The 14,701-nt window shown below is 39.5% G+C and overlaps 1 protein-coding gene across 7 annotated transcripts in view; it reads right to left on the bottom strand.

Moving 5' to 3' along the window:
* OSBPL8 (oxysterol binding protein like 8) overlaps positions 1-14,701 on the bottom strand; it is an 83,390-nt gene that overhangs the window by 54,338 nt on the left and 14,351 nt on the right. For all 7 annotated transcript variants that reach the window (XM_040061357.2, XM_040061354.2, XM_040061356.2 and 4 more), the window contains one exon: positions 706-809. In XM_040061357.2, the coding sequence (XP_039917291.1) occupies positions 706-747 (42 nt within the window). In that variant the 5' untranslated portion in view covers positions 748-809. Of the gene's footprint in view, positions 1-705; positions 810-14,701 lie in introns of those variants that run through there.

Here is a 14,701-nt window from a genome sequence, read left to right on the forward strand (position 1 = left end):
AAATTAATAGCTCCGTGTAGTAGTTGACTATCACAAAGAGTCAGTAATGAGGTGTTAAATTCGACCTTGACCTCAGTTACAGAAAAACATAGCCTATTTTGCATTTGGGAGGCAGTGCTTCGGAAACTATAAAACATTTCCTGTTTCGGCTATTAAAGCGTTTCTAAATGACACAGCTTGTGGAAAAACTAAACTCTTAAATAATTTCAACACTGATGATGATGCACTATAGTACCCACTAACCTTTCCTGTTTTAACTGTGCTTAAGAAAGAGCTTCACTGCCTCAGAAGTTTTATTATCAGTACGGATTATCAACTCCTACATCTCAGATTACTCTGATAACATATACTTTTCACTCCTTCTGTCTTTATTACTCTTTATTCCACCAAGAACTACATTATTTCTTCTGTTGTTCATAGCCACTAACTAGCAACGTGCCAATTAGACTGAGAGGAATACCTTTTTCCTTTGGGACTCTGAGACAAAACCCAAAAATCAAATCCAAAATCCTAAAGTTTTTTGACATTTCTCCTGCCACGAGAATCTAGTAAATGATACATGATACTACATGATACTCCAAATGCATTCACCAGGAAAGTATCAATTCAAAACAGAAGTGAACAGATTCAAGTCATTTAACCCTCTCCCTGCAAAAGTATCTTCACATTCACCTCACTACACAAAGGCACACTTAAGTTACTCACTGAATTTCTATCCAGCTCCCCATCAACTGGAACGTTCTCCATGTTGAAAGGGCCTGTTCTGTGTCTCTATCAGTTAGAGTTCTTCCATCCTGCTACTCGAGATCCTAGAGAGGAAAAGAAAAATGTAGTAATTTAATTCCAAGGCCTGAAATCCGGTAGAGAGGTACACTTTCTCTTCCCTGCATTTTAAGAGACTAAACAGTCTTATATGGTAACCTCTGCATTTTACAGTACCTAGCAAAACATGGACATTTACCCAGAGAAATCGACTTAGGAATGGAGAGAATAGTTTCAGAAAAAAATGGCCAAAACAAAAGCTACTCACAGAGGCAAGCACTTCTACAAATAAGGAAGAGATATGCAAAAAAGAGAAGCCCACAGGCTTTGCCCTGTATTTCCCGTTGTTCCAGAGCTCCCAGCAGCACACCGCTCCCACCCCACAGGCACGCGCAACTGTTTGGGTACAAAACAAATCTATTCTGGAGAAGCCAGAGTCGAGGCTTCTCAGCATAACTCCAGAAACAGCCATATATTGCTTTGTGGCATCAAAGCACAGAAATTAAATAATATGTGCAAGTCAGCACCCTCTGTGGCACCATTGATTTGTTAAGCAAGTCTCAGGAGAGGTGCAGATCAAGCTGGGATGCCTATTGAGATGTCCAGCTACACCCATCAGTCTGTGTCTCTCTCCAAGACCTCCATCAAACAAGACCGCAGTGGATGAGGAGGCTGTGCGCTCACCTGTTCGAGACGCTACGGTCACCACCGCGCAGGGAGAAAAGCCCGTGGTCCCACCCTCCACAAAGCCACGCTCGCTCTGCCCTTCCCGCCAGCCACGGCAAGGGGCTGATCAGAGAAGGACCATTTTTTTTCTTTCCTCTTCCCTTGGGTGGGGTCAGGGGGCAGGAAGCAGCTGAATTATAAACTCAATTGCTAAATCAACGCTTGTGCAAGGGCAGGAGTAGCACAGAGATGGTGTGGGGTTTTTTTTTTTTTTTTTTTTTTTTTTGTGCTTATTCTATGCATCAAGCTAATGACAAGGTATAGCAAAACCAGATTAAGTGAAGAGAGAAGGGTGAGGTGGGAAGACACATCACAGTCCCTCCAGGGAACCTGAGGAACATCCTGAATGCAGGAAGATGGAAAAAAGGCAAACAGAAAACCAGAACACATGGGATCTTCTGGTTCAAGGTCTGTCTCAGGAAACAAACACTCATGAAAACAAATCGCACTAAAAAGAATAACCATTTATTCAACTGCTTTCTATGTTTTATTGTAATTGTTTTCTTGGTTTTGTATTATGTAAAGCAAGTGAGAATTTTCCCTCAGAAACAAACATACAGCATTAATAACTCCAGCTAATTACCATAACATATGCCAGTAAACCACAGAAGGAACCATTACAAAATAGTTTAACAAAAAAAAAAAACAAAAACAAAAACAAAAAAAAAAAAAAACCCACCACCTGTGTGCTAACAAAATTGCCAAGTTAAAAGTTTTCTATGACTTTGTCCAATGAACTGAGGAGGACCTTGCTCAAGCATCTGAGTGGTTAACTGAAGCGGCACATAACCGGGAAGTATGGCTAGAAGTTCTCATGTAAATTAGAAATAGCAGACATCTGAAAGGGGACGATTACAAGTTATTAATTTGCATTAAGGAAAGATGCCATTATCATAGAAAGAGGAATTCACCCTAAAGCTCTGCTCCCCAGAGCAGCAGGCACTGCGACCCTAACCTTCCACACCCAAACATGAGATGCAGAACTGAGTGATGATTTTTCATGTCTGTTCCTCGTCGTCTCTCCCCCACACACACATTTTAGGTTCTCTTATGAACAGGAAATTCAGCAACACCAGACTGCATGCATATTCAATTTTCAGAAACACCAAACTCTCTTAAATAGGATGAAAAATGAGTGGCATTATAAACAGATGCAAGCACTGCTATTTGAAGCAGGTTTTCAGCTTTTTTTAGTTACACAAACTTGTAACCATACAGCAGTTATCCAAATGAACAGATCTTTGCTGACAGGAACATTCAGCCTAAAACACTTTTAACCCATTTTTATATTTAACATTTTTTAACTCTTAATTTTTATTGTCAATGCTCCTGGTGCATTCTGCTCTTCCATCTGTTCACATGACCCTAGCCTCCCTCATCTTAGTCTCAAGAGCAGTACCATTAGACCAGTACCCTAAGGTCTAATTCTTAGCATTCATAAGCACTTGCAGTCGCAAAGATTCGTAATCCAGCACAATCCCAAAGGCTGCAGAGAGGTTTTCTGGGAAAAGGAAGGAAAAAATTCTACCTGCTCATGTTTAAACAGTAAGGGAGGTGCAGAAATGGTTAAGGTCTACCTTCCCCCAAGCTGTTTAACTTATGAGTAGACAGCCAGCTTGCCTTATTTTTCTTGGCAAAATGAAGGTTGAAAGTGAACAATATTGCTTCTGTTACATGCCAAAACAAATACAAAGGAAGGAAAAGGGCTCTTTCAGCAAAAGGATATTGCCAAAGAGTCAAGTAAGTATGAAATTGGAGAACAGATTTATTTTGAAAATTACAGAATGCTTCTCACCATCTGAGCCCCAAGGCTTTGGAACAGTTTTCCAACCAATGTAGGGAAGGAGAATTTTCTTATATGTATATGCAGCCAGGCTATTATGAAGGGTGTTTCCACAAGCAAGCATGCTCTTTTCACTTTAGCTAATCCAACCATTAGATTTGAATATAGAACCCCAAATGTATCATTTTATTGATTGGGGGGTGGGGGTGGTGTGCGGTTTAGCTTCTGGGGAATGTTAGTGACATGCTTTTGCTACTCTCTCTTACAAGTGTTTGCAGTTTGGTCAGCTTGAAGTTTTAATGAACAAATTCTCCTTCACAATCTTAATTCTTAAAAGCTCAATGTTCAGGAGGGCACACGCAAAATGAAATTATTTGAAAATAACTCTATAATGGCATCCAGCTAGTCAGCTGTTTTTCCTTTATAGACAGTGGCTACAATCAGGCACTCGCAAAGGTATTACTTGCTTTAAAGCAAGCAATCGGATAAATCCTGCCACAAAATAAGCTCTTTCTCTCCAACTGTGAAGAAGGTCGAACAAGTCAAAAACATATTTAAAGGAGAAGGGAAATGTTTTCCTCTTAGCACACAATCCATAGCCTGTCCTGCTAACCCCTGTATTCCGTCTTGTTTTTGCTGATGACACCAAACTGTGTGGTGCAGCTGACAAGCTGCAGGGAAGGGGTGCCATCCAGAGGGGCCGTGGCACACTTCATAGCTGGGTCTGTGTGAACCTCAGGACATCAACGCAACAAGGCCAGGTGCAAGGTCCTGCACCTGGGCTGGGACTATGCCCAGGACAGATACTTGCAAACACAAATACCCAAGGTTGGGTGGAGAATGGGTTGAGAAAAGTCCTGAGGAAAAGGAACTGGGGATACTGGCAGATTTTCATCTAGACATGACCTGGCAACATGTGCTTGCAGCCCAAAAAGCCAACTGTATCCTGGGCTGCATCAAAAGAAGCGTGGTCAGCAGGTCAGTCCACCGCCATTCGCAGATCTACTCCGCTTTCACAATGTTTAGATTTGATATTAGAAAGAACTTCTTTACTCTGAGGGTGGTGAGGCGCTGGAAGAGGCTGCCCAGAGCAGATGTGGATGCCCCATTCCTAGAAGTGCTCAAGACCAGGTTGGATGGGGATTTGAGCAACCTGGTCTAGTGAAAGGTATCCCTGCTCATGGCAGGGAGATTGCAGCTAGGTAGTTTTTAAGGTCTTTTCCAACCCAAACCATTCTGTGGTTCCACAGTGTTTACTGATTGCTTCAGCCATTGGCAGTTTTTGTAACAATTTGGTTTTCAGTTCACTGCACCTTGAGAATAGGAAAATCTTCCTTAGGTCTCCCACAGGAGGAAAGAAAAATATGCATCAACGAAAGCTATTACTCTGCACAGACAGGATCTTTTCTAACTAACTACACATATGCATGCTGAAAAGTCCTATGGGAAGAGGTAAGAAGACAACTCCCGTCCATTAAAAAAATAATTTCACAAGCCATAAAACAGGTGTCTCAGTATGATGCTGTCACCCAATATTCTCTTAGATACAGTTACACAGACCACAGACCAAAACAGCACAACTTAGGCGCCTTGACCACGGCAGAAACCATGGCAGCAAGCTTTCGTTCAGTCCAATAGAGATCAGTGAAGTGGATATGGCAGTGTTCTGCATTGACTTACGTACTCTCTGTGTTAACCAGATTACATAAGTTTTTATTGCAGGGTATGTTTAACTAAATAAAGGGGTTATTAGGCAATGCAATGCTTTTTCTGCCAGCATAACAAGAGATCATCGCCAAACATGATATTTGTTCCAGGCACAAGAGAGTTTTGCCCTGACACCCCAGCAGTAATACCTACTGGTGGTATATTTATAACATTAAATCATAATTCAATTCACAAAAGGACTCTTCCTCCCCTTCTCTCACACAAGATTAGCTTCAGTTCAAACACTTCGCTAAATCTGGGAAGTTTCATCAAGAGTCCCCACTGTCTCCACACAAATTCCTGCATTTCAGCCACAAAGTGCAAGTGGTAGAGATGACCCCTGAATCTAATACATTTTCTTTTCCGTCAATGGACCAGGTTACTTGAACACCTGCATACTGTATTATATAGTCAGGTTTTAGCTTTCTTCCTAAGGACTATCACCTGTGGTCATTAGATAGAGCCCTTGCACTGCAATACTGTTGTGTGATCTGCTATAGTGTCAAGGTACCCTCTTGCACTCCGGCACCAAACCTCACAGGCAAGGCCCAGCCTGACTGTGACCTTCGACCGGGCTGCGTGGTGAAATGGCTGCTGCCTTCTGACCCAGCCTTTCCAGAGGGGAACTGTTCTCCTGGGGTCTGACCCCCAAACTGACCTAAACTTTGCTGCATGCCCGACTAAAAGAAGTACAAGCATTTAAATTGCCCGAGATGAGTATCAGATAAGAACATGCTGTAATATTTTTTTAAAGAAGACACAAGCATAATAATACATTGACTTTAAAGATCAATGTGGCAGCAAGCAAAGGCAAGGCACATTAGGAGGAAAGAAAACTAGTTGCTTACATTGATGTCAAGAAGGATAAAATTCACCTAGGTCCTTGCTGGAAAGCAGAGCCACAGCAGAACTAAAGAAATGCTGTTTCACAGGGAGTCAGAGAATGGTCGAGGTAGGGAAAGACCTCTAAAGGTCATCTTGCCCAAGCCTCCTTTTGCAGAAGGATGTCTGGACAGCTTTTGAATATCTCCAAGGATGAAGACTACACAACCCCCCTGGCCAACCTAAGCCAGCGCTTAGTTGCCCTTCAACTCAAAAAGTTTTCCTGACACTGGGATGGAACTTCCCGTGTTCCTGTTCATGCCCATTGCCTCTTGTATCATCACTGAGCACCACTGGAAAGAACTTTTATCTGTCATCTTCATACCCTCCCTTCAGCTATTTATACATATTGATGAGTTCCCCCTGAGCTTTCTCTTCTCCAGGCTAAACACACAAGAGATGATGAAGGCCTTTGATCATCTTCACAGCCCTTCACTGGACTCTCTCCAGTACATTCACATCCCTCTTGTACTCAGGAGCCTTGAATTGGACCCAAACCCCAGATATGAACCCAACAGTGCTGAGTAGAAAGGAAGGATCACTATTCCCAACCTGCTGGCAATGCTTTGTCTAAAGCATTCAGGAACACTGGGCATCTTCTTTATAGCAAGAGCATGTTACTGACCCATGTTCAGCTCTGTCAGGATAACCAGGTGAACTCCAGGTAGCAGTTCTGTAAGGTCCACAAGGAAGTTTAATGTTATACACTTGATGAAGGTATGTAAGTGCTAAAACAAACCAAAAAGAACAAGTTTCCTAGATATTGAGAACTAACTAACAGTTACAGCTACCTATAACTCCTAAGAGGTATAGGATCAGTTTTAAGAGATTAAAGGAAGTCTATACCCTAAATCTAACTAGGGTGATCAAACCAAATCTCTGAAAAAAATCAAAGCATCTTTCAGGCTGTTGTACGACTGCTGAAGGCTCTTTCACTTTGCTCCATGCAGCAAGGGAGCAGCAATACACAGAAGGTAATAGAGGTAACCTGTCTTACTTTCAAGGCTCTTTGAATACAGTGCACCAGAGGAAGAGCAGGCTCCTGGTTGTACTGCAAGGCCACAGATCATCTTTCTCAGGTAACAACTGCACACCAAGCACACTTCATTATCAAGCTACAGATCAGGCCAGCTTCTTACACATGACACAGTGCTACTGCATGCCAAGTACCCCGTGTTTGTTGAGATTAGTTCCAAGAAAGCAAGAACTGAAGCAGAGTTACTGGTAAAAATGGAGAAGGGACAACAGGGTCAAAAAAAATTCAGCAAAAGATCTGGTAAACAAAAAAATCACAACTTTTTCTCAACTCTCAAACTAAGCATCTTACACTAGCAATAACTTGGAAGAACTAGGAACTGGTTGTATTCTGCAATTCTAGAATAGAAATCTGAGAGCTGAACAAATCTCTAAGTTCAATGCCTTTTACTGTGACGTCAGTCCAAACAGGAGAGCTTGACAAAATCAGTAATTATATATGGAAATAATAAATGAGAAGCTGCATAGTTGCATTAACTCTGAATTGCAATGTTTCAATGCTCAAAAGTTTGCTACAAGTATAAACACACCAGAATCAACAACGGCCTCAAGTTCCCCAAGCACACTGTGCTCACTTAATGCTAATCAGCTACCAAATCTACCCTTATGAAACACTTCCTTCCACACTGAGTTTCATCACCTGCCTTCTCATTTCCTGAATAAACAGTCCATATGCAGAGCAAGCTGTTTCCTCTGTTTCTGTATTGCTGTTTTCAGAAGGGAAAAAATACCAAATACCAAGTCACGGGGGGTGGGAAAAAAAAAAAAAAAAAAAAAATCCAGGAAAGCTGAAATGTTTGAGAACAGGACTTGAAAACATCTCTCATCTGGAAAACACCTGGCACAGTCCAGATATCTTTTGAGAGAGTTAGATGGCAATGAAGGCCAAGGAAAACATAACAAACTTCTGAATACTCACTGCAACCTTAATAATTACTACCTTAAAGTGTAGTAGTGTAAATTTGTTTGTTCCACAAACAAACTTGTCCTGAAAAAAATGAAGGAGTACAGAAAATATGGTAAGAGTCACCTACAGGTACTAAATGCCAACATTCTCTCTAAAAGCTCAAGTTCCTAGGGTTCTGGAGGCCTTTGGCCATTGAAATATGCTTCAAAGTTCCCAAACTTATCCCAGTCCTCATGATAAGTATTCTGTAAGACTGTTCCCATGACTCAAATGAGTTCTTGGTCTTAATGGTAAAAATATCTTTCTTCACTTAAAGGTGTCTAGTTACCTGCAGCATCGTACACTTTGCCTTCACGAGCCATTTTTACCTAGGGCTCAGTCTAGCGTAAAAATAAGAGAGGCAGTAAACCATTGATTTTGTTAATTTAAGAGAGAACCTATGAAGTTTCATAAAATATTCAGAATTTTTTGTGTTTCATTGTGAAGTAGAAAAAGAAGATTTATTCAAACCTTACAACACCAAGTCTAGCATTTTATTTTTACAAACTTCTTTGTTACTTTACTGCAGTACTAACCAGCAAAATAACAAAATGGGTGTCATTTGTATTAAGCACAAACTTAATACAAGGTTAAATTGGCCAATGACAGTCTTGATTTTGAAGAAAAAAAGATGGACTAAAACTAAGTGATTAGAGATATTGCAAAACATATTCCTTTCAAAACTTCACCCAGCAATTTTCTTCCACACCTGTAAAGTATAATAATAATCTGTAAAAAGTAATAATAATAGTCTCCTACGTGGTACTCTCTGTCTTTCCCATCTCCCATTTAGGGAGCTGTATGAAGAGGCAGCGTGACACACTCTGCTAGAGACAGCTGGAAGGGATTGGGAGATCACCAGTCCTCCTCACCTGGTCCTTACCACCCCTTTCCCCACGGTGACTGAGGTTTTTCTGAACTGCCTGAGGCCTTGCCTGCGCAGGCGCTCCCTAACCTTCTTCTGTCAAGGGGAGCCCCCACTATTGCAAATTATTTTAAAGAGACACTCACAAAATGTCTGTCATTTAAACTGAGCTAGGTCATGGGACTTCTGCAGGCCTGGCGCCGCAGGGGTCCCGACCAGCTGAGGGACCCTCTTCACTCACCTCCACTGCAACCACAGCAGCCTGGTAAGCACGGACTGGGTACAGCCACAGACTCCCCCCACACCACCTGCAAACTGCCGCAGGAAATGAAGGGAATCAAGTCAAGGCAAAAGGAAGAGCAATGTTGTTAGAGGTTTTTCTGAAATTAAAAAGTAAGTTAAGAAGTCAGCAGGGATGTTTCCACAGACAAGATGGGTAGGTGGCAGAACAAATCCTTCTGATTCTGAAGCCAAAATGGAATCAATCGCCCTTCTCAGAGAACAAACAGGTCTGGATTTCTTCTGTAAGGAACTTTCCGAAACAAAACACAAGACTATGAAAAACATTTTAAGAATATAAGAATTAATTCATTGTGCTGAAAAAAACTTCAATAAGAGTATCTTAAAAGTCTACTTTAATACATTAAATGATGTATTTAAACATTTTAGTTATAATGAGATCATAGATACAGAAATATTTTAAGTCCCATCTGCAGGTCAAGAATACTATCTACTTCATAAGGAATAGTTTCAGAAAGCTATTTTGAGAGTATTTATAAACAATTGCAAGTAATCATACCATTACAGATCAATGAATTAACTGATAGATAAACTATATGTGACTAGGTGAGTGCTTTTTACCTACTGCAAATACAGTAAAAAAGTTAGCTTAAACGACGATAAAGTTTCTGTATCTCAGAAGCTGCAGTAATTTTGCTTGGATAAATAGGCACCAACACACAGTTCACTGCCACATCAGATGCTATTGCAGTCGACTTCCTAAACAAACATAAAATCTTCCATTAAATGAATACTATACTTCCAAAACTGAGCCAATGGAAAGACCAATTTTCTAATGGCAATTCTGGTATGTATTTTGCCACCTCTGAGAACTGAAAAGAATGCCCAACTTATTTTCAAGGGTGAAAGAGACCTTAGGGCCTCTTAAATTTTCATAGTTATTGAAAGTACACCCTAAGTGTCAGATCTCCCAAAGACCTACCAGCACAGAACCACTTTTCTGTAACCACAATGGCTGTTTCAGCAAAGTATAAACTGAGATTACCTCTATAATGAGCCTCATGAATACATTTCACAGGAACTCATTTCTCTAGAGTGACTACAGTCCTAATTTCTGCTCTAAACGAAAACAAATTAAATAGAAAAATAGATCCAAGTTCCAAGATTAAAAATATGAAAGTAGTCTTAATACAGACAAGTTTCAGCTGAGCTGTGTTGTAATACAGTTATGTTGTGTGAGAAGTTTCTAAAAAATGGGCCTTCTGCAGGGTTAAATGCAGATATTTCAAACAGGAACCTTATGTTTATTCTCATGTACAATTCCATTTTCTTATTTTAGCAGCAATGTCTCTTCTTGACATTAAAACAGAGTTGATGACATAATAAATGGCCTTCATTTTAATTTCTTTTGGCAAGTGCTAGAAGGTAGTTTACACAAATTTAAGATACAGGATATCTGCACAAGAATTTAAGAACAAAAGGTCAGAGTAGCCTACTGCAATAGGAAAAAACTAGAAATCCTAACTTAAAGCATCAGCAGGTTCAAACAGGCAGCAATAGTATCTAGTTTACACATCATGATTTATTAAAAAGCTTTAGAAAGTCTAATTTAGATTTCCATTGGTTATGCCAAGTTTGGGGTTTTTCACTCTAACACTAAAGTAAAACGAGTTGATGAATCCAATTTGCTTTTTAGATGTCAGTGCTGTTCTACATGATCACAATTCAGGATCTTTCGTAGATTTTTTTGGCAGGGTTGGTTTTTTTGTGTTTGTTTGTTTATGGCTTGTGAGGTTTTTTGGGGGAAAAAACTCAGGAGCCCTGAGTTTCCTCCTTCCTAGGGAGGAAAGTTGGGGTTTTTTGGGGAGGTTTTTCATTGTTGCTCTATGGGGGTTTTTTTAATACAGGAGAAAAATATTACAAATAGACTTCATACAGGCTTAACAAGAACTAGTTCTTTCAGCACCAAACATCCAAGCTTGTTTCTGAAGCTACTGAGTAACTGCTGATCAAACTTGATTTGGAACTAACGCAACAATCCTTCATAGTTTTTAGTTTAATAGGATGAACCAATAATACTTAAACAATATAGCCTGATCCACAGGAACTCTACAATATTATTGCACTAAAGACTTGGCAAGTGACCTAACAATAAACCTCTTGTTTACATACCCATTTCTATTTCACAAATTAGAAGCTCTTCTATGACATTTCTTTGGGTAATGTGAAGTACCTGGCCTGCCACAAAAATCAACTACGGACAAATTAAAAGCATCATCAAGTGACAACTTACCTGCAAATCACAGCCCTCAGAAATCAGGTCAATATCACTGCCTAATGTAAGTCAGGCAACTGCTCACACTATTTGCAACAAACAAGCAACTAATGTAAAAATTACTTTCGATAGAAATGAAAATAAAAGTGAAGTCTTTCTCAGATCAAAGCCTGCCCTCAAGAACAGAAATTAAACAGATTTGTTCCCAACGCTACACAACTTCTGAAGAGCAGAATGCTTTCTGCTTCCACTACTGCAAGGAGACACCAAGACTTTCCATAGCAAGAGCCACATATTATGAGGGTACTTTTAATGTTCTGCTTCAGGGATCAGTATAGAAGATACTATTATTTCTGCTTCAATCAGTTGAGAACTTGTCATGGTTGGGATAAAAGGTTCTGTTCCTTGACAACCAGGGAGTGGTGGTAAGCACAGACAGGAAGAAGTTTTACTACTTCCTTGGAAGTTCTTTGAAATGCTTTGGAGAAGAAAACAAAGAGGGAAAAAAAAAAAAAAAATCACATTCTAGGCAAAGCATTATTCTGTTCAAGGCTAAACAAATATTTTATGGACAAGGAACCTCCTCCTGCTCTTCTACCCAGTCTCCTCACGTAGTGGGAATTCTCTTTCCCATAAAATGGTTTAACGGGGCCATCAGATAGCTTGAGCACCTGATTTAAAGTGAATACAAGCCTCTCAGCTGTGCAATCCCATAGGACTGTGTGAAAAGAACTTTTGAATCCTCCCTTCCACCACCCTCTCTCCAGGCCCTCAATAATCAGCTAGATAAAGAAGGTAGTTAAGGGGCAAGAGCCAGCACATAGTTCAGGAATGCAGAAGAGAGACACAAATGCTGGGAAGGAAGGATGCAATACTTGTAAGCTCAAACAAATTCAGTTGCTATTCTGACGATAAATAAGGGGAAGAATAATTCCAAGAGGGAATTTACTTCTTTTTCAAAAGGAAAAAACCTACATCCTTCCTTTTCACAGCATTACGATATCCCAATATTGTCCCCCAACTAACAAGAATTATCAGTTAACAGCATTTTATAATTTACTTCCATATTTAAAATCACACACAATACCAAGATAACACAAGCTTAACTAGCGAGATAATATTAGCGTAAAGCAATTCAATACCCTGTATCTCTGCCAAAGCAGTTAACTACACCTCTATGTATAATGTTACACATTTTATTCCCTTGAAGGCAGCTCACACATGTATTTCCAAGTCTAATGTTTAGGAAAAGAATGAAACGCTAATTTCCATGCTTCACAAAGTACATGGAGCCAGGCAGCAATAGCTCAGAAGCAGTAACTGAACAAAAATGTAAGTCCCAACACACCCACAGAGTAAGCATGCGTTCCTGGCACGTCCCACCTCTGAGGCTCACTTTCACGCACTGCACTGAGATGGCAGAAAACACCTGTCACAGATACAAGCCAGCCAACTTCAGCAAGTACAGTGTAGTTACAACTACAGTCTTTAACTTTTAAAAACCATGATTTGTCCAAGAAATCTTATAATGAACACGTAGGAGAGTAAAAATGTATTTGTTTGGGGTTTTTTTTCCAAAACTGTAAAGCAAAAGCCCATGTAATACTGATTTTAATAACAGCAACAAGTACACAGAGCCTTTAATGTCAAAACCAGCTTGGCATACATAATCTTTCCCATAAGAGGATTTTGTTTCTTCATTTTGTAGCCCTCAACAGAATTCAGAGGAGGAGCTGTCCTCTTTCCGATGATCAAACCTGAGAAAAAATACCATACGCCAGTAGCCCTTCATACAGTGGCACATTTTACACTCCCATGACAGCCTTTAGAAAGTCTGTGAAAATCACAACTTCAGCTTTTTTATATCCAAATTGTCTGCAGCAGACATGGAATATGAAATTAGGGCTTGTAAATCCAGGAGTGCTATTAACTTCATAAAATCCAGACTAAAAGTGAATAGCCAGCTAGATACTTCAAAGCCATTTATAAGCACCAAACTGTAAAGTAACTGAGACACCCATCAAAACCACCTAACCAAGATAAGCACACAAACATTCCAGTTACAGCATGAAGTAATAAGTAATTTCCCCCTAAGAGAAAAGCACTATGCCAACACTTCACATACAATGAGAATTGACTGTTTCCCAAATGTTGATAAGTATAATTAACCTTCTAACCCTGTCTTTGGCCTTGAACATTATATCTGAATTCATCATGAAAACCAATTAAAATGCTAAGCAGTCTGTCTACTTTGGACTCGAGAATAACATTCAATCAAAAAAAAAAAAAAAAAGCATAGCACAATTGTCTCCTTAGACACTTCAAGGATCTGTAAGCTCTTTTATTAAAAATTGTAATTCATAAATAAATCACATTTTAACAAGAACTGAAAAATTCTTCAATTCTCCATGAAGATTCTGAAACATGTAAGGTTTATGAAGGCAAAATTGAAGATTTAACAGAAAAAAATAGCCACCGAAAAAAAAGATGGAGATTATCTAGGTGGGCTATGAAGTTTGATTTTGCCTTTTCATGCTACCTTTAACAACAGATATTAATTGTACAGTTCAGTTCCCATTCAAAGAGCTTAACTTCTCTCTCATTCATTCTGCCTTTTAGACTGACTTATGACAAGGAAATCTACTTATAATTTATGTCACCCAACCTGCTTTTTTTATGTCTGCCATTTTGAAATTAGCAGAACGATTAGACAGGCAGAAGGAGCTAGAATTCTTATTTTTCTTTCTAACTTATTTTTTCCTACATCATAGATATTTCGTTTTAGAAAAAAAAAAGTCATACCTACTTGCTATGAAATTTAGATGCATGTGACCCTGTGATGATCACGGTTTTTTCATAACTTTACTTGTTCAACAGAAATAAAATTAAAGTGATCCCTGATTCTCTAGTGAATTTGAGCTGATGAGTACCATTTTATAGTTACTGCTCAATTTTAACATCAAAATTTTGTTTCCAGTGATATATTCCGGTGTTATATTTTAGTACAGCTTCATCCACTATTGGAGTTCAGAGTGGCATTGATTACTTTTTCTTCCCCATTTTTTAAAATTATTTTTAAATATACACAATATATCTGCTTAACAGGTATCTGTTCCTGTATTTTAACAAGCTTAAATTAGCTTTTCATTTTGAAAACAGGTCCTTTATGAAGTGGCTGAAAGTCAGAATCATCTTCATGTCGCTTTTCATGCCTTACAATTTCCAAGGAGCTCTCTCGTTGCTGTTCAGTTCTCCTTGGCAGTGCTGTAGATGGCAGCATTTCACAGAGCTCACATCCCTGCCCTAACCTGGGGCTAAGGACTGCAATACAGGGAATACACTGTAAGGGGGCTTCAAGAATCTTCAGTTCAGGCATTTCCACAACATACCATATACAGTAAGAAAGTATACAAAATGCTTTAATTGGAAAAGCAACCTTCTCAGATGACTAAAGAAATGTACCGTAATGCCAATCAAACA

The sequence above is a fragment of the Hirundo rustica genome, chromosome 4 (assembly GCF_015227805.2).
Source record: "Hirundo rustica isolate bHirRus1 chromosome 4, bHirRus1.pri.v3, whole genome shotgun sequence".
Classification (NCBI taxonomy): Eukaryota; Metazoa; Chordata; class Aves; order Passeriformes; family Hirundinidae; genus Hirundo; species Hirundo rustica.